Source organism: Cydia splendana, chromosome 18, assembly GCF_910591565.1.
Source record: "Cydia splendana chromosome 18, ilCydSple1.2, whole genome shotgun sequence".
Classification (NCBI taxonomy): Eukaryota; Metazoa; Arthropoda; class Insecta; order Lepidoptera; family Tortricidae; genus Cydia; species Cydia splendana.
The window spans coordinates 1235012-1254915 of NC_085977.1; the positions used below are offsets into that span (position 1 = coordinate 1235012).

Below are 19904 nucleotides of genomic sequence, written 5' to 3' on the forward strand. Positions count from 1 at the left end.
TATATATCTGTAGAATACTCATGTAAAATAAAATAACAAATATAAAAATGACCGAAGAATACTTTCCTCGTGGCGGAAAAAAGCCTAATGTGACATATTTTAAGCAAAGCAGTAACGTAAGTATTTAGTGCGGTAGGTATACGGACTCTGTTATGAATAGATGGGTTTAATTTTCAATACTTTTGCATTAGTTTTTAGGTGCTGCAGAAAAAGGCCAAGGAAAGAAGAAAAAACAAAAGAAAAGACCGGAGAATGATGATGGATACTTATCTGATGAAGCGGTTAAGGAGGTGGATCTGTCATACAAAATGTGCGCATCAGGGATTGGATATAAGGTATAGTATGAATAATCGGAATTCTAAATTTCTTTTACGTATTGAATATCTTTTTTATTATACGAAGAAAATGATTAGTATCACAAACATAATGAATATCTTTTTATACTAAAAGCATCTGACTGAAAAGGTAAAATGTAGGATTAAGGGAATTCTGTCATAAATTTATTACCCATGGATATCGAGTTTCTTATTTTTTTAAGCCCCTATATTATAAACTTTATCTAAACCAGCGGTTCTCAATCTTTTTTTTTGACGGAACCCTTTTGGAAAGCGAAATACTTGATGGAACCCTACAATAAAACAATAGTTTTTAGAAGTGTGTTTTTTGCATAGTAAAATTTGTCGAGGCTACTAAAGCATAGTGTTCAACATTCTTGCGGAACCCCTGCAGGGGTGTCGCGGAACCCTAGGGTTCCGCGGAACACACTTAGAGAATGGCTGATCTAAACTATTAAAGACACAAATATACAAGTATGTTTTGTTTAGTTTGTTGTAAAATTGTAATAATTTTTAGACACTGAAACCAGGTGTGAATCTGCTGGGCCGAGTATGGAAAGTGCTAGATACAAAGCTGCGCATCACAATGCCAGGCAAGACCGAGGGCAATGTCATGGCCTGCCACATCAGCGAGCCCTACAACAAGATGCTGGAGGCTTATGTCAATGATGAGGTATTTGTAATACAGTTCAGTAAAACATTAAATCATGTGAGTCATTATAACAGCAAACTCGCAATGGTCTTAAGTGCCACAGACCCTACTGGCACCTGAGTCCTTTATGCTAATTTCCACCATTTTAAACATTAAAAAATTCAGGAGAATCGGTTGAGAAATCTGACCTGAAGAGAAGAACATCCCGACATATGAAAGCATTTTTGCCCTAATGCTACTGCATGTTCAATAAATAGCTATACATAATTTCACTTTAACAGGTTGTCACTGAATTTGTGTTTCCTTTCACCAGATAGAGAAAATGCGAGATCTACCCGAGATATTCAGTCCGGGACAGTATGTGGCAGTCCATGTTTTAGAGGCAAATGGGACCAGCGAAGGTGTCATGCTGTCCATGATGCCACAGCATATCAACTCGGGGCGGTCACACTCTGACCTGTTAAAAGGTGTGAATATATAGAATTAGAGAAAGAACTTAACTTCAAATTACTTCTTTTACTACTAACAAACTTTTGGGATAGAACACAAAACTATAGTATTTTTTCAGTTTTACTTACCTATTAATAAGCACTAAACAAAATTTCAATCAGTCATAGTCAAAAGCATTTATTGCAAAGATATTACCTAATATTAGATAACGTGGCCACTACAAATGCGCAGCAATCATATAATTTTATAACAAACTATTATAATAGTTCAACTAATATTTTTTCACCTCAGCAGCTCGAACAAGGGTACTTTGCTTCTTAAAAACAGTGAGCAAAATGCGATTTTGATCGCATTTTACATTCAAGCAACCTTTATAGTCAAATGTCATTTCAACATGCGGGGTCTAATACTTGTTCGATATACTTGGGTTCTATTATCTCTGTCCCTCTAGGTATGTTCTCACTGCTTAGGGTGAAAAATTTTGTGTATTACACGAGATCAAAGTTATTTACATCTCGTGCGCTTTTGAATCCCTTACTACGCTCAAGATTCTAAATTAGATTATTATAGAATCTTTCGCTTGCACGGGACTCTAAATAAGCACTCGAAGAAATATCAAACTTTGATCTCTTGTTGTACAAATAACTATTTCACGCCATTGTTCGGAAATGTGGCAATAGATGGTCTAAAACCAAGCTGGAAAGTAGGCAATAGCTGTAGCACCTGAACCATCACTACTACAATGTTTCATTGTTATCATCATCTGTCATTGGTGACGGTTCGCTACAGCAATGAGTATCATTTAAAACATAAAAATCAATAAAAGGGATTTTTCGGCGCAACTTTTTCCTTCAAGAATAAAATTAGGTTATTTATAGAACCAATTTCTTGTTTAAAAAAAAAAGAAATGTCATAACCATTCAGATCATTTTTTTTTACAATTATCCATTCAGTTCACGCTTAAGGCATTTTTTACTTTTGCAGCTGTTTGTGTTTTTTTTTTAGCAAAAACGCTTCTAAGTTTAGAGTCGGTTTGAAGCAAATAACAGAAAAACGCCTCTTTAAAGTGATAAAAAAAAGTAAATAAGGCGGGACCTGAAAAAACTTACTGAATTGGCTCGTGTAAATTGTGTTTGACTAAAAATACAAGAAACACGTATCTACGCTCGCTATAAAAATGAGTTCTTCTAGTGAAGAAAATTATATTCATACGCTGACGCCCACCGAAATTCAAGATACAACACAGGCAGTGGCTAGTAATTTTCTACCAGAGAAATCGCGGGCTAGTACTTATAGTTATGCAAATGTTTTCTTATTTCCTCGCAGTAGTCGTGAAAAGCACTATGTAATGCCTCGGCCGGAAACGCTAAAGATGGACTCGTATTATTTGAGGGCCTCCACCAACGTTTCGTCCCTCAAAGGCACTCGACCATCTTTTAGCGGTTTTCCGTCCTCTCCTACAATGTACTATATGAGGTCACCATTCAGACATTGTAATAATCCTTTATTTCAGACAGTAGATTGCATTATTTTCTACAGTTCTTGCGTTTTTTTTTTTTTTTTTCTGTCTGTGTGCCATTTATTGGCAAAAGGCCTCCTCCAACCTTCTCCATTCCTCTCTATCCTTGGCAACTCTCGTCCATGTGGTTCCTGCTGTGGCTTTGATGTCGTCCACCCATCTTCTAAATGGTCTACCTCTTTTCCTTTTCTTATGGCCTGTGAACCAGTTCATTATCGATTTCGACCATTTTTCTTTGCCTCTGATTGTATGTCCTGACCATTTCCATTTTAACTTTTTTATTGTTTTTGTGACATCTTTTGTTTTGGTGATCTTCTTTATGGATTTTATTCTTATTTTATCCGATAGTCTTTTCCCCAGCATACTTCTTTCCATGGAGTTTTGGCAAGTTTCTAGCTTTCTAATGTGTGTTTTAGTGAGAGCCCAGGTTTGGCAGCCGTAAGTAAGTATAGGAAGTATGCTGGTATCAAAGAGTATAGGAAGTATGCTGGATTCAGACATTACTGAGCTTTAAATCCAAAAATTATTATAACTAAAAAGGCTGAGACTTCATTGGCTCTTGATCTAATTTATTTACATTTGCACAGGTGACATTCTTCAGGCAGCTGTGTCATCAGTGGAAGACCATGGTTACGTGATGGACATAGGCGTGGCCAACACCAGGGCCTTCCTACCTAAAGCTGAAGCTAACCCTGACATTGAGCTCGGTGAGTGACATTGGATTTCTATTTTTTGTTATTACATAGACACACCTCTTCGTAAGAGGCCTTTGTTAAGTTTGCTGCATTGAAAGAGCATCATAAATAGGCTATTAGTTATTACTTAAGACTAAGATAATTGTATTTTTTTTTGTAAAAAGGTACAAAAACAGCTTGCTTAAAATTATAATTAAAAAATGCGATAGTTTTCAATGTTAAGATAATTTTGTTAAATATTTAACTACAGTAAATATCCATTAATTAAGTGGGTAACGCCCTATAGCCAGCCCACTTATTAGTCTTATTACTAGCTATTTAGATTATACCTTATGATTCCTCTAATATTTTATCTCTTTCCAACAAACAAATGACTAAGCAACTTATAAGGGCAAACAAATTTCAACAGCACACCATTGTGACACTAAAAAGTTGATTCACCCACTTATCCTCTTTTTAGACACGGGAATGTTGATCTGGACAAGCGTGAAGTCAGTAACAACGTCAGCAGATACCAGTATAGTCTCGCTGAGCGCTACTCCGGCCGCGCTACAGAAGGCGCTGCGCCGCAAGAAGCCATCAAACCTTGAAAAGTGCTTGCTGCCCGGCACCGCCCTAGAGTTCACTGTCGACAAGGTGTGTATATAGTGACAAACAACAGTATAGTCTAGCTGAGCGCAACTCCGGCCGCGCTTCAGAAGGCGCTGCGCCGCAAGAAGCCATCAAACCTTGAAAAATGCTTGCTTCCCGGCACCGCCCCAGAGTTCACTGTCGACAAGGTGTGTATATAGTGACAAACAACAGTATAGTCTCACTGAGCGCTACTCCGGCCGCGCTACAGAAGGCGCTGCGCCGCAAGAAGCCATCAAACCTTGAAAAGTGCTTGCTGCCCGGCACCGCCCTAGAGTTCACTGCCGACAAGGTCTGTATATAGTGACAAACAACAGTATAGTCTCACTGAGCGCTACTCCGGCCGCGCTAGAGAAGGCGCTGCGCCGCAAGAAGCCATCAAACCTTGAAAAGTGCTTGCTGCCCGGCACCGCCCCAGAGTTCACTGTCGACAAGGTGTGTATATAGTGACAAACAACAGTATAGTCTCACTGAGCGCTACTGCGGCCGCGCTACAGAAGGCGCTGCGCCGCAAGAAGCCATCAAACCTTGAGAAGTGCTTGCTGCTCGGCACCGTCCTGGAGTTCACCGTCGACAAGGTGTGTATATAGTGACAGACAACAGTATAGTCTCGCTGAGCGCTACGAAGGCGCTAAAAGAAGCCCGCGGCCCTCGAGTAGAGCTTGCTGCTCGGCATCGCCCTGGAGTTCAACGTCGACAAGGTGTGTATATATAGTGACATGATGACATCAGACAACAGTATAGCTTCGCTGAGCGCTACTTGGGCGCTACAGAAAGCGTGTGGACATTCGAGTTCATAAATATGCATACATTTTTTCACCTTATTTCAATATGTTAAGGTGAAGAAATGTATACATATATAAGAACTCGACGGTACCAAGTGAACCAGTACAAAACAGTGAACGTACAAAAGCAGTACCTCCCAACACAGGTAATATTGTGCTTACCGGGTGGCTCCATCCCCTTTGTCCTCTTGCCGCCCAGAGACCTATAAAAAGGCCTTCCTATGCATTGTATTCGGAACTATACTTTGACTAATCGAAATTGTGATTGTTTTTATCGGCCCCATGGTTCATTTGACGGAATAGCAAAGAAAGGTTTCTTTAATTAATTGATTATGTAGCCCCGCATAGTATTGCGTGTTACAAAAATTTGAGTAATTATTTCAGCCTCTGGACAACGGAATCGAGGGTCGCGTGTTGGGCGCCACGGCGTATGTGCAGCGCTTCCACGTCGACCGCAGTAAGGACAAGAAGCCGGCTCTCGGACAAAAGGTTAAAATAAAAAAGATTACTTTCTTGGACTATGCGTCAAAATGGTCCAAACACCAACAGGGTTGAAAATTAGGTCATTAGATATGTATTTCTATGAACTTCATTTCACGTCACCCTTATAACCTAGGCAATAGAGTCCATCGTTGCGGCGAATGGTATGCCGCGCTCGCCCGGTGGTGCGCGAACATTTACCCTGCAGCAATTAATTTACTTACTTGGACTCTATTGCCTAGGTAATAAAGGTGCTATGCATGGAATTCCGCCTGGTGCCCATAGAACGAAATGAAGTACATAGAAATACATATCTAATTACCTAACTCTCATTTCTGTTGGTTTTTGGACCAGGCTCCGTACAAAGTTATTATTGTCAAATATAATTAAAAGAATGGCCAAAAACTGCTCAAAACCGGGAAGAATGGAAAAAACGGGGGAGGCCTTCGCCCAGCAGTGGGACACAACAGGCTCTCAATGATGATGTTTATTTTGTTTGGTTAATCTAACTTGAACAGTTTACAAAATATGACACTTTCATTGATTATTTTACATTATCCTGAATAACTCGAAAAAAAAAGAAGATCGAGGACTGATATTAAGCATAGAGTGTTCTTAGGACCTGCCAGTACACCACCTGAAAGAGTGACCAAATCCGCCGCTGGGGGGACTTCTTGTTCGCTTAGCCTGCTAGACCAACGACTCTTGTCCAGGATCCTTCCTTGGTAAAATAATATATATTTCGTTCATCTGTTTTAGGAATCCTTTATTTTGAACGTTGTTATGTTACAGATTAGAGCTCACGTGTTATACGTGATGCCGACTCGCAACGCGCCGTTTGTAACAACCAGAAATATCTTTGAAAGTGCGCGACCTGATCTCGAGGAAGAGACGAAGCTGAAGGAAGGCGACATAGTTGAGGAAGCACAGGTATGCTCAAAATCACCGTGTTTAACCTCTAGTACAGATGTAGTGCGTAATTGTTTTCCTTCGTATTTTCTTGGCAACGTTCGTATTTGTTCTACTTCAGTAAAAGCCCCTCCCTTTTACACCCCTCAACTTGTGTTTTTCTAACTGGGGTCTTGATAACTTGTTTGGCGAGTTATTAGAATCAAGAATTTTACTTCCTATTAGCTTGTGGCTTTTTATGAATATTTTATTTGTTTATTGATAATAACGGTACACCTATCATAACAGTTGCCTAATGCGATAGAGTAGCAAAAACGAATCTTGAGACATATTGTATTTATAAAATTATTTCTAAGAATCATAACATAACACAAAGTGACTTTAATGAAGTAATTCTTATAACAATGGAACACATCAATCGGGGTAGCAACTTGAGAAGAGTAATATAGAATATAATATTATTGTAATGATTTTTTACTTCTTTCCTCAGGTACTAAAGATCGCAGGGCGCTCCATCCATTTCAAATTGGGCAAGAAATGCGTGGGGACCATGAGTCTGAAGCGCGTCGCCGTGCACGAGGATCTGACCGACGAACAGGTCGTCGCGCAGTCATACCCCATTGGTAAATAATAATAGTAGTTTGTGTTACAAGGGATCAAAATGATATATTTCCGTCAAGGGTGTACATTGAATCCTGAATGAAGTTATGGATTCTACAATAGAATCCCGAACGTAGTGAGGGATTCTAAAGTAGAATCCTGAGCGTAATGAGGGATTCAAGTGTTAACGCCCAAGACGAAATAATTTTGATACCGTGTGACACATACTGCTTTTCACATCAACTATGAGGAAAATAAAAAAATCTTAGTGTTGACACAATCTGATGCTTAAACAGATTATTTAAGCTAAAAAAATAATGTGCAAGAAAATGTAAAAATAGTGTGCTAGAACAGAAAAGTGTTACTTTGATCCCTCCTAGCAGGGAGGAAAAGTGTCACTTTGATCCCTCCTAGCAGGGAAGAAAAAGCTCTTTTCCGAATAGGTGGTGTGAAAAATATATAATTACTTAGGGACAATCTTACAGATCAACCTAGTCCCAAACTAAAGCTCGGTTTTCCTAGGATAGCGGTGCCATCATATAGCGGCCGTCTCCATACAAAATAATACGGCTAAATATGGATGTCGTAGTATTTTGTATGGAGACGGCACCGCTATCCTAGGAAACCAGAGCATAAGCAAAGTTTATACTATAGTTCGTTTTTTTTAGCATTAGAAAAAGACTACGCGATCTTGATGTGTGTTTTAATTGAAAAACGCTTTTTAAAAATCAGAAACTATTACTTACGAAAGCAAAATAATGTAAATAATCGTTTATGATTCATAATTGTTACATATTTGCCGTGACTTATTTTTCAAAAGTGTTTTTCAATCAAAATACTCATGAAGATTGTTAATTCCATCCCAGGCTGTGTAATGTCCGTGGAGAGGTCACTCCAAACGGTGTCTCTCCGGTGTTACACCATAAATTGTCTGCAAGAGACGCAAAGGCCGATGATAACACACCCTTGTCCACGGAGCATTTATAGGATCACTTTGCAAGACCAGCAAATCGGTTAAATGCGTTTTTGTAACCAGAAACACTACATAGATCGGCTAACTTGTCTTGATTGTCTTTAGGGTTCCATACCCAAAGTGTAAAAACGGGACCCTATTACTAAGACTCCACTGGTCCGTCCGTCCGTTTGTCTGTCACCAGGCTGTATCACATGAACCGTGATAGCTAGACAGTTGAAATTTTCACAGATGATGTATTTCTGTTGCCGCTATAACAACAAATACTAAAAAGTACGGAACCCTCGATGGGCGAGTCCGACTGGCACTTGTCCGGTTTTTTGTTTGTATCAATATGGAAGACGTGCCCCTCAAGCGCCAAGCGAATAAATCGACACTCTGACTTGCCATATATTTTCACACTTCATTTGTAATATTTTCAGGCAGCACACACCGCGTCCGCGTGATAACTTACAACTTATCGGACTACATCTACCACGTGACCGACGAGACCAAACTGCTCACCGAGAAATACTTCTCCCACTCACAACTGAGTCCGGGCCAACTGGTCACTGGCACCATTCGCACTGTGGCCGACAACCATGTCACTGTCACTGTGGGCCGGCTGTCAGGTAAGACATGTCATAACTTACAACTACATCTACCACGTGACCGACGAGACCAAACTGCTCCCCGAGAAATACTTCTCCCATTCACAACTGAGTCCGGGCCAACTGGTCACTGGCACCATTCGCACTGTGGCCGACAACCATGTCACTGTCACTGTGGGCCGGCTGTCAGGTAAGACATGTCGTAACTTACAACTTATCTGACTACATCTACCACGTGACCGACGAGACCAAACTGCTCACCGAGAAATACTTCTCCCACTCACAACTGAGTCCGGGCCAACTGGTCACTGGGACCATCCGCACTGTGGCCGACAACCATGTCACTGTCACTGTGGGCCGGCTGTCAGGTAACAACCTTTTGCCTAGCCTACACCTGATATCGTTTGTTAAATACCAATTCAATGACCCTTCTGCCTTGCTTTAAGTCCTTTAAGATAACGTAATACAGTCGGTGCCGTGGGTAATTTTGTTGGGGCACTTACTGTACTCTTATGGTAGATGTCGCAAGGCAGTCATTTTAATATTTGATGCCATACCACAAGCTATTGATTGATATTTGTACTAACAACATAATTGAATGTTCTTATCTCATCAGAAAATAATTTAATATCCATGCCAGATGTGATAGTGTAATTTTTGCAAACGTCGAAACTTAATTAGAGTTCTTCTTTTAGGTTATGTACCGCAATTGCACTTATCGGACGCAGGCGTCTACGTGGATCCTAAGAAGGCGACCACCTCCAAGCTCACCAAGAAGAAGTATAAGGTCGGTAGCATTAACATATTATAAACTGAAATAAATGTCATATACTAAGAAAAAACCGGGCAAGTGCGAGTCGGACTCGCGCACGAAGGGTTCCGTACCATAATGAAGAAAAAAAATGCAAAAAAAAAAGTCACCCATTCAAGTACTGACCACGCCCGACGTTGCTTAACTTTGGTCAAAAATCACGTTTGTTGTATGGGAGCCCCATTTAAATCTTTATTTTATTCTGTTTTTAGTATTTGTTTTTATAGCGGCAACAGAAATACATCATCTGTGAAAATTTCAACTGTCTAGCTATCACGGTTCGTGAGATACAGCCTGGTGACAGACAGACGGACGGACGGACAGCGAAGTCTTAGTAATAGGGTCCCGTTTTACCTTTTGGGTACGGAACCCTAAAAAGTGACCAAGGCCTCCAGTGCCCCAGGCTGGAATATAGCCAGCGTCATCTGCTATCGCGGCAGGTGTCTGTGCCATTCGGCCACCGCGCCGCAGCCGCATAGGTCGAATTAAAAAAAAAAAGAAACAAATTAAAATATTTTCTGAAAATAATTTAATTAGCTCTGATACTTCTAATAGTATTAGCATATTAATTAAGCAAGTTTTAATTGAGTGTTTATTGCCTGTAACTTATGAATTCAACGCAAATTTTACTTCGGATAGGACTTCTTTTATTGTCAGTTTATCGACAAAACAAGTACCTACGCAACAAATAGAAAAATGCTAATAGCTATACTCTGTATCTTTAGGTATTTAAAATTTTAAATAAAAGTAAACAATCAATTTGTACATTTTCGGGTAGTTATAACATTTATTGATTACCAATTACAAAACCGCCTGGATCAGTCACTGAACGACCAGACTTTAACCTACATTATTTGGTCATGTAATGTTTTCATCTACCCTCAACTGGCATAAGGAGCTATTTGAGGGTAGATTTATTTAAATACCTAAAGATACAGAGTATAATAAGTAGAAAGACTAAAAGCACTGAAAATTCTTACATACCTATAATGGTTATTCTGAAAATTTTAAGAATTGGTCGAGGTCCCCCCATGAGATAGTTCAATAAATTATGGAAACAGCCGTCATTCCTGAGTAAAAAATATATGTCCACAGATGGGGCAAGAAGTAACCGCGCGTGTGTTATCCGTGGACGCAGCCAAGCAGACGTTGATGCTGTCCCTCAAACCGTCGCTAGTAGCGCCTGACGCTGCGCTGTTAACCTCTTATGACCAGGCTGACATCGGAAAGGCTTATACTGGAGTTATAAAGGTAAGATTTATATCTTTTACACTTCTATGCAATGATATGGATAGACTCTTGAAAATTTTGTCGATATGTTTGTTGGCGCTTGCTAATATTAAAATATTTATGATGACTACCACTAGTCTGATGATTTGCAGTGGTTCTTTAAATGGTTTTAATTGAAGAACTAATGTTGCACAATCGTTCATTTGTTTACTAGAAACAAGCAATCATAGTAACATGTAACATGTTTCACTAATTTTGCAGGTGGTAAAGGACTTCGTCCTAGTATCGTTCCTGAACGAGGTGATAGCCTACGTGCCCCGCAACCAAGTGTCCCGGACGCCCGTCGCCCACCTGACCGAGGCCTTCCACCCGGGACAAGTTGTGACATGTACCGTGCTGCAGGTGGACGCTCAGAACCGGAAGATGTTGGGCAGCCTCACTATAGCGCCTTTCTGGCCTGCGGTAAGTAAACGTTTGTAAATAGGCATACGCATATTTTTTTAATCCCCAACTGTACTCCGCCTTTAGGAGCCATGATCCCTCCGACGTTCCTTTTTTTGGTCACGTCCCTTCGTTTTTCATTATTAATCATGACAGGAAAATGAAATAAGAATTCCAACGTATCTATTTTTTTTACAGAAACGAAGTAACGAACATCGCGAGAAACGCAAAAATGAAACTGAAGACGGCGAAGTGCTCAACAAAAAGCGTAAAACCAGTGAATCTGAAGACACAGACACAAAAACAATAAAGAAAAAGAAAGATAAGAAAAGTAAGGCAAAAGACGTTTCAGAGGACAGTGACGCTGAAGACATAGATCCTAAGAAGAAAAACAAAGATAAAAAAAATAAGAAGGACAAAAAGGTAAAAGAAGTATCAGAAGAAAGCGACGCCATAGAGACAGACATACATGAAGACAGTGACCAAGTGTTAAAACCAGAAGATCTAGCTCTTATAGACTTATCAGACTGCGAAACAGCTAAGCAATGGAAGAAACGAGTAGTATCCTTAATGAAATCCATCAAATGTAGATTACACAGAATAGAAAGGATAGACAAAAAGATAATAAAAATAGAAGAACAAGGTTTATCAGCTAAGAATAAGAAATTCCACACAGCCATGCATCAAGAGAAATTAGTTATCGAAGAGAGAATAAAGAAGTTGATGGAAGCAATGAAGATTGCCCAAGAAAAGTTGAAAGAATTTGACGAAGAAGAGTACAGAGATCCTAATTACAAAGAGAAGCAGAAACAAAAAAAGGAAGAGAAAATAAAAACTTCAAAACCCGCTGAAGATGATGACGAGTCATCTGAAGAAGAGACAGTTCCTGAAAATAAAAATAAAAAGGATAAACTAAAAGAGAAAGCTGATAAACCTAAAGAAGATGCAAAAGCAAGCAAGAAAAGGAAACAAGAGAAGGATAAGGAAGTGAAAGAAGTAGTAGATAAGAGTAAAGATATTAAAGTAGTGGAAAGCTTAGAGCCGGCGCTTGACGTGCCCAGTGCTAAGGAGTTCTGGGCGGAGAATGATCATCAGACCAACAAGGTCGAAGAGTCTTCTAGCAGCAGTGAAGATGAGGTTTGTTCTGTTGCATTCATTTTCGAATTTCGTTCAAATTTGTAATACATACTCCCGTTAACTCAGTGACCCAAAATGAGACTTGGCCTTCGACACAAGACAGTGCCATTTTTCTCGGTCTTGAGCTACCTACTTCTCGCATTGTTGTTAAAATGCAGGTTGAATTCCTACGTTTCTTCCTGAAATGTTTTAAATTCAAGTTCTTTTTATACGAATAGATGCACCAATTTGCCTTAAGATTATACTAAAATTAACATATTCCAATTTCCTAAGTCTCATTTTATAACAGGAAACCGAGCAACCCAAAAAGAAGCGAAAGAAGCTCACAGCAGCCGAGAAAGTATCAAAGGCCCGCGCCGAAGAAGAGAGACTTCGCGAGCTAGAGCGGCGCGCCGTCGAGAGCGAAGCGCAGCCGAGGAGCTCCGACCAGTTCGAGCGGGCGCTGCTGGCCAACCCGAACTGCAGCCAGCTGTGGATCGCGTACATGGCCTTCCATCTGCAGGTGAGACAGCAACAGTAGAGTGAGACAGAGTATAGTAGTTGAGCTAGAGCGGCGCGCCGTCGAGAGCGAAGCGCAGCCGAGGAGCTCCGACCAGTTCGAGCGGGCGCTGCTGGCCAACCCGAACTGCAGCCAGCTGTGGATCGCGTACATGGCCTTCCATCTGCAGGTGAGACAGCAACAGTAGAGTGAGACAGAGTATAGTAGTTGAGCTAGAGCGGCGCGCCGTCGAGAGCGAAGCGCAGCCGAGGAGCTCCGACCAGTTCGAGCGGGCGCTGCTGGCCAACCCGAACTGCAGCCAGCTGTGGATCGCGTACATGGCCTTCCATCTGCAGGTGAGACAGCAACAGTAGAGTGAGACAGAGTATAGTAGTTGAGCTAGAGCGGCGCGCCGTCGAGAGCGAAGCGCAGCCGAGGAGCTCCGACCAGTTCGAGCGGGCGCTGCTGGCCAACCCGAACTGCAGCCAGCTGTGGATCGCGTACATGGCCTTCCATCTGCAGGTGAGACAGCAACAGTAGAGTGAGACAGAGTATAGTAGTTGAGCTAGAGCGGCGCGCCGTCGAGAGCGAAGCGCAGCCGAGGAGCTCCGACCAGTTCGAGCGGGCGCTGCTGGCCAACCCGAACTGCAGCCAGCTGTGGATCGCGTACATGGCCTTCCATCTGCAGGTGAGACAGCAACAGTAGAGTGAGACAGAGTATAGTAGTTGAGCTAGAGCGGCGCGCCGTCGAGAGCGAAGCGCAGCCGAGGAGCTCCGACCAGTTCGAGCGGGCGCTGCTGGCCAACCCGAACTGCAGCCAGCTGTGGATCGCGTACATGGCCTTCCATCTGCAGGTGAGACAGCAACAGTAGAGTGAGACAGAGTATAGTAGTTGAGCTAGAGCGGCGCGCCGTCGAGAGCGAAGCGCAGCCGAGGAGCTCCGACCAGTTCGAGCGGGCGCTGCTGGCCAACCCGAACTGCAGCCAGCTGTGGATCGCGTACATGGCCTTCCATCTGCAGGTGAGACAGCAACAGTAGAGTGAGACAGAGTATAGTAGTTGAGCTAGAGCGGCGCGCCGTCGAGAGCGAAGCGCAGCCGAGGAGCTCCGACCAGTTCGAGCGGGCGCTGCTGGCCAACCCGAACTGCAGCCAGCTGTGGATCGCGTACATGGCCTTCCATCTGCAGGTGAGACAGCAACAGTAGAGTGAGACAGAGTATAGTAGTTGAGCTAGAGCGGCGCGCCGTCGAGAGCGAAGCGCAGCCGAGGAGCTCCGACCAGTTCGAGCGGGCGCTGCTGGCCAACCCGAACTGCAGCCAGCTGTGGATCGCGTACATGGCCTTCCATCTGCAGGTGAGACAGCAACAGTAGAGTGAGACAGAGTATAGTAGTTGAGCTAGAGCGGCGCGCCGTCGAGAGCGAAGCGCAGCCGAGGAGCTCCGACCAGTTCGAGCGGGCGCTGCTGGCCAACCCGAACTGCAGCCAGCTGTGGATCGCGTACATGGCCTTCCATCTGCAGGTGAGACAGCAACAGTAGAGTGAGACAGAGTATAGTAGTTGAGCTAGAGCGGCGCGCCGTCGAGAGCGAAGCGCAGCCGAGGAGCTCCGACCAGTTCGAGCGGGCGCTGCTGGCCAACCCGAACTGCAGCCAGCTGTGGATCGCGTACATGGCCTTCCATCTGCAGGTGAGACAGCAACAGTAGAGTGAGACAGAGTATAGTAGTTGAGCTAGAGCGGCGCGCCGTCGAGAGCGAAGCGCAGCCGAGGAGCTCCGACCAGTTCGAGCGGGCGCTGCTGGCCAACCCGAACTGCAGCCAGCTGTGGATCGCGTACATGGCCTTCCATCTGCAGGTGAGACAGCAACAGTAGAGTGAGACAGAGTATAGTAGTTGAGCTAGAGCGGCGCGCCGTCGAGAGCGAAGCGCAGCCGAGGAGCTCCGACCAGTTCGAGCGGGCGCTGCTGGCCAACCCGAACTGCAGCCAGCTGTGGATCGCGTACATGGCCTTCCATCTGCAGGTGAGACAGCAACAGTAGAGTGAGACAGAGTATAGTAGTTGAGCTAGAGCGGCGCGCCGTCGAGAGCGAAGCGCAGCCGAGGAGCTCCGACCAGTTCGAGCGGGCGCTGCTGGCCAACCCGAACTGCAGCCAGCTGTGGATCGCGTACATGGCCTTCCATCTGCAGGTGAGACAGCAACAGTAGAGTGAGACAGAGTATAGTAGTTGAGCTAGAGCGGCGCGCCGTCGAGAGCGAAGCGCAGCCGAGGAGCTCCGACCAGTTCGAGCGGGCGCTGCTGGCCAACCCGAACTGCAGCCAGCTGTGGATCGCGTACATGGCCTTCCATCTGCAGGTGAGACAGCAACAGTAGAGTGAGACAGAGTATAGTAGTTGAGCTAGAGCGGCGCGCCGTCGAGAGCGAAGCGCAGCCGAGGAGCTCCGACCAGTTCGAGCGGGCGCTGCTGGCCAACCCGAACTGCAGCCAGCTGTGGATCGCGTACATGGCCTTCCATCTGCAGGTGAGACAGCAACAGTAGAGTGAGACAGAGTATAGTAGTTGAGCTAGAGCGGCGCGCCGTCGAGAGCGAAGCGCAGCCGAGGAGCTCCGACCAGTTCGAGCGGGCGCTGCTGGCCAACCCGAACTGCAGCCAGCTGTGGATCGCGTACATGGCCTTCCATCTGCAGGTGAGTCAGCAACAGTAGAGTGAGACAGAGTATAGTAGTTGAGCTAGAGCGGCGCGCCGTCGAGAGCGAAGCGCAGCCGAGGAGCTCCGACCAGTTCGAGCGGGCGCTGCTGGCCAACCCGAACTGCAGCCAGCTGTGGATCGCGTACATGGCCTTCCATCTGCAGGTGAGACAGCAACAGTAGAGTGAGACAGAGTATAGTAGTTGAGCTAGAGCGGCGCGCCGTCGAGAGCGAAGCGCAGCCGAGGAGCTCCGACCAGTTCGAGCGGGCGCTGCTGGCCAACCCGAACTGCAGCCAGCTGTGGATCGCGTACATGGCCTTCCATCTGCAGGTGAGACAGCAACAGTAGAGTGAGACAGAGTATAGTAGTTGAGCTAGAGCGGCGCGCCGTCGAGAGCGAAGCGCAGCCGAGGAGCTCCGACCAGTTCGAGCGGGCGCTGCTGGCCAACCCGAACTGCAGCCAGCTGTGGATCGCGTACATGGCCTTCCATCTGCAGGTGAGACAGCAACAGTAGAGTGAGACAGAGTATAGTAGTTGAGCTAGAGCGGCGCGCCGTCGAGAGCGAAGCGCAGCCGAGGAGCTCCGACCAGTTCGAGCGGGCGCTGCTGGCCAACCCGAACTGCAGCCAGCTGTGGATCGCGTACATGGCCTTCCATCTGCAGGTGAGACAGCAACAGTAGAGTGAGACAGAGTATAGTAGTTGAGCTAGAGCGGCGCGCCGTCGAGAGCGAAGCGCAGCCGAGGAGCTCCGACCAGTTCGAGCGGGCGCTGCTGGCCAACCCGAACTGCAGCCAGCTGTGGATCGCGTACATGGCCTTCCATCTGCAGGTGAGACAGCAACAGTAGAGTGAGACAGAGTATAGTAGTTGAGCTAGAGCGGCGCGCCGTCGAGAGCGAAGCGCAGCCGAGGAGCTCCGACCAGTTCGAGCGGGCGCTGCTGGCCAACCCGAACTGCAGCCAGCTGTGGATCGCGTACATGGCCTTCCATCTGCAGGTGAGACAGCAACAGTAGAGTGAGACAGAGTATAGTAGTTGAGCTAGAGCGGCGCGCCGTCGAGAGCGAAGCGCAGCCGAGGAGCTCCGACCAGTTCGAGCGGGCGCTGCTGGCCAACCCGAACTGCAGCCAGCTGTGGATCGCGTACATGGCCTTCCATCTGCAGGTGAGACAGCAACAGTAGAGTGAGACAGAGTATAGTAGTTGAGCTAGAGCGGCGCGCCGTCGAGAGCGAAGCGCAGCCGAGGAGCTCCGACCAGTTCGAGCGGGCGCTGCTGGCCAACCCGAACTGCAGCCAGCTGTGGATCGCGTACATGGCCTTCCATCTGCAGGTGAGACAGCAACAGTAGAGTGAGACAGAGTATAGTAGTTGAGCTAGAGCGGCGCGCCGTCGAGAGCGAAGCGCAGCCGAGGAGCTCCGACCAGTTCGAGCGGGCGCTGCTGGCCAACCCGAACTGCAGCCAGCTGTGGATCGCGTACATGGCCTTCCATCTGCAGGTGAGACAGCAACAGTAGAGTGAGACAGAGTATAGTAGTTGAGCTAGAGCGGCGCGCCGTCGAGAGCGAAGCGCAGCCGAGGAGCTCCGACCAGTTCGAGCGGGCGCTGCTGGCCAACCCGAACTGCAGCCAGCTGTGGATCGCGTACATGGCCTTCCATCTGCAGGTAAAAATTAACTTCTGGCCAACTAATTTAAATAAATAAACTGCGCTAATTTAAAATGGCATAAATGATATTGAAATTATAGCAAGTCCTAAACCCAAACAAAGGAGGAAGTCATAGGAGGATACGACTTTACATTCATTTTTATTTGTACTTACATTTACAATATTGCTTTGTCCTTGCCCACAGGCGACGGAGATCGACAAAGCACGTGCAGTGGGCCGGAAGGCGCTGAATACTATCTCTTTCAGGGAGGAGGATGAAAAGCTCAACGTATGGCTCGCCATGCTTAACGTCGAGAACCGGTTCGGCACGAAGGTATGTTAATAAAATCCAATTTTTTACATATCGCGGTTTATAAATCAGAATATTCATAAGGTATTCCCTTGACGGTGCTAATCTCCATTGCCGATGATAACCGCTTACTGTAACAGCCTGTAACGGCTCGGCTACGACATTGCGCGACTGGCGACGGCGACCATAGGTGGGAACGAAAGGTCCGATCGCTGTGTCTCGCTCCAACCTATGGTTGCCGCCGCGCGCCGTCGCCGTCGCCAGTTGCGCAATGTCGTGGCCGAGCCGTAACCATCAAACGGTTCGTTTACTACCTATTTTTTTTTTATCTGTAAAGGCACAAATATTTAAAATATTTCGCAGGAGTCCCAACAAAAAACGCTAGAAGAAGCCCTCCAAATGAACGACACCTTCAAAGTGCACTCCAAACTCCTCGACATCTACGTCGACACCTCCAAGCCCCAAGAACTGTCCTCCCTCGTCGATCTCATGCTGAGAAAATATAAAAGGAATCCGACAAACTATATTCAGTGTGGGGCGGCCTGCTTCAAGTTGGGACTGGTGGATAAGGCCAGGCATGTGATGCAGAAGGCGGTTAGCGTGCTGGAGAAGAAAGAACGTAAGTGATTAGAGTATAAGGTATGTTATCCCGTGTTCCGCTAATACAAGAGGAATTCTACCAACTATATGCAGTGTGGGGCGGCCTGCTTCAAGTTGGGATTGGTGGATAAGGCGAGGCATGTGATGCAGAAGCCGGTTAGCGTGCTGGAGAAGAAAGAACGTAAGTTTGAGTCTTACGTCTGGGTGTAGGTTTGTTCATCCTAAGATACTTAGAGGAATCCGTGCTGTATACAGTGAAGGCTTGCATTTATGGCCGGAGCGTTAGCGAAGGTCTCCGTTTCAGCTTGGGCAAACATGCTTACGTATGTTCGGATATTCTCCTCTACATGTCGCAATTCTCAACCGATTTTCGTGAAATGTGAGCAACGTCGATGATTAATTTTTTTTTTCGAATTTTTGGAAATTTTTCAAAATGGAGGAACCATGGGGTTCTTGAGGTCGACAGCTGACAGAGCCACTAGTAACGGTTTGGTAGAAAAAATGCAACATTTCGGGGAGTTGGTGTCTTAGAAGCTTTGATCGGCACGCTAACTTCGGCATTTTGCCACAGCAGAAGGAGAAGTGCCTCCTATTTGACTAGATTATGCCTAGCAGTAGTTATATTTGTTCTATTTCTCAATGAGTATGTGGTGGCAATAAAAGGCAACATTTCTTTCAGACGTAACTGTCCTAGTGCAGTTTGCTCTTCTAGAGCGAGCGCACGGCGAGCGCGAGCGAGCAGAGGCGCTGTTCGAGCAAGTGCTCGCCGTGTACCCGCAGCGCCTCGACGTGTGCGCCTCGTACGCCGACATGCTCGCTAAAGACCGGGACATTCAGGCCGTCAGGTGAGTAGTCTTATGGCGTTATTCATAAACGCATTACTGGCCTGAATTAGCTATGAATCATTTGTCTTTATCTGTCATTTTGACTTACGTATTTGTAAGAAAGGGATAAAACATAATTTAACTAAATCAGGCCCGTAAAGTTTTATGAAGTTAGCTCTTAAGCAACTTAATTGATACATTTAGCACCCAAATTTGCCGCCTTAAACTTTTTTCTGTGCAGCAACGCGGAACTTTGCTATGTTTATAATTATTACTTGGCTCTGAATTCGGGGTCCGATTGTTTCCCATAAAGTTTTAAGTCATAATGTATTGTTTGTCATATTATCGTTAGTCATAAAACTGAAACCGTTAACTTTTCAGGGTTTTCGTAAGGTTATTCTATAGATAGGTTAGGTTAGGTTAGGTATGTTTGATGGCAATCCTGAAAAGTTACGCGTTTCTGAGAAAAACCAATTATGACTAACGAAAATTCGGACAAACAATACATTATGACTTAAAACTATTTGGGAAACAATAGAGACCCTCTGAATTCGCCATGCGTCCCTCGACGGTTTTCCTTTTTTTATACTACCTTAAAACCTTGTATGGGAAGTATTGGTCGGGAAATATGAATGTTAGATTCAAATAATCAAAATGGAAAGTATCACTTTACCTTATTGTTACCTATCCTATTATATTTTGTAAACTATTCTGGTGTGCGTCTTTTATTAAATTTATTTTTTCACACAATGTTAATGTACTTCCACAGACAAGTGATGGAGCGCATGACGTCTCAGAAACTGCCCGCACGTAAAATGAAGACGCTGTTCAACAAGTGGGCGGAGCTGGAAGACCGCATCGGCGACGCCGACCGCGCCGAGCAGGTGCGAGAACGAGCCGTCAAGTTCATGGAGACCGCCAAGTTCTAACCATAATGATGTTAGGATAACTTGCACCATTGTAACATTTGTAACTTACAATATGTGATGTGAATATGTACAATACAATACAATATGTCGTGGCACTTGATAGTTTCTAACAGACTAGTGATGTGACAATGTTCTTCCTATACGAGTCGAGAAAAAGAAACCACTAAAAACAGGAATTAATTAAACTAATCTTATAAGTGCTACC

The 19904-nt window shown here is 45.0% G+C and overlaps 1 protein-coding gene across 1 annotated transcript; it reads left to right on the forward strand.

Annotated features, from left to right (window-relative positions):
* Positions 1–32: 32 nt before the first annotated feature.
* LOC134799676 (protein RRP5 homolog) lies at positions 33–19765 on the forward strand (the record flags this gene model as incomplete). Its single annotated transcript, XM_063772116.1, has 19 exons — positions 33–116; positions 192–335; positions 853–1008; positions 1301–1454; positions 3544–3663; positions 4112–4287; positions 5451–5555; positions 6339–6476; positions 6946–7078; positions 8451–8639; positions 9314–9405; positions 10525–10680; positions 10921–11121; positions 11299–12237; positions 12527–12739; positions 17242–17370; positions 17710–17965; positions 18626–18791; positions 19540–19765. Coding segments are annotated over 19 exons (3711 nt in total), but the record flags the coding sequence as incomplete, so codon positions are not given.
* Positions 19766–19904: the final 139 nt, after the last annotated feature.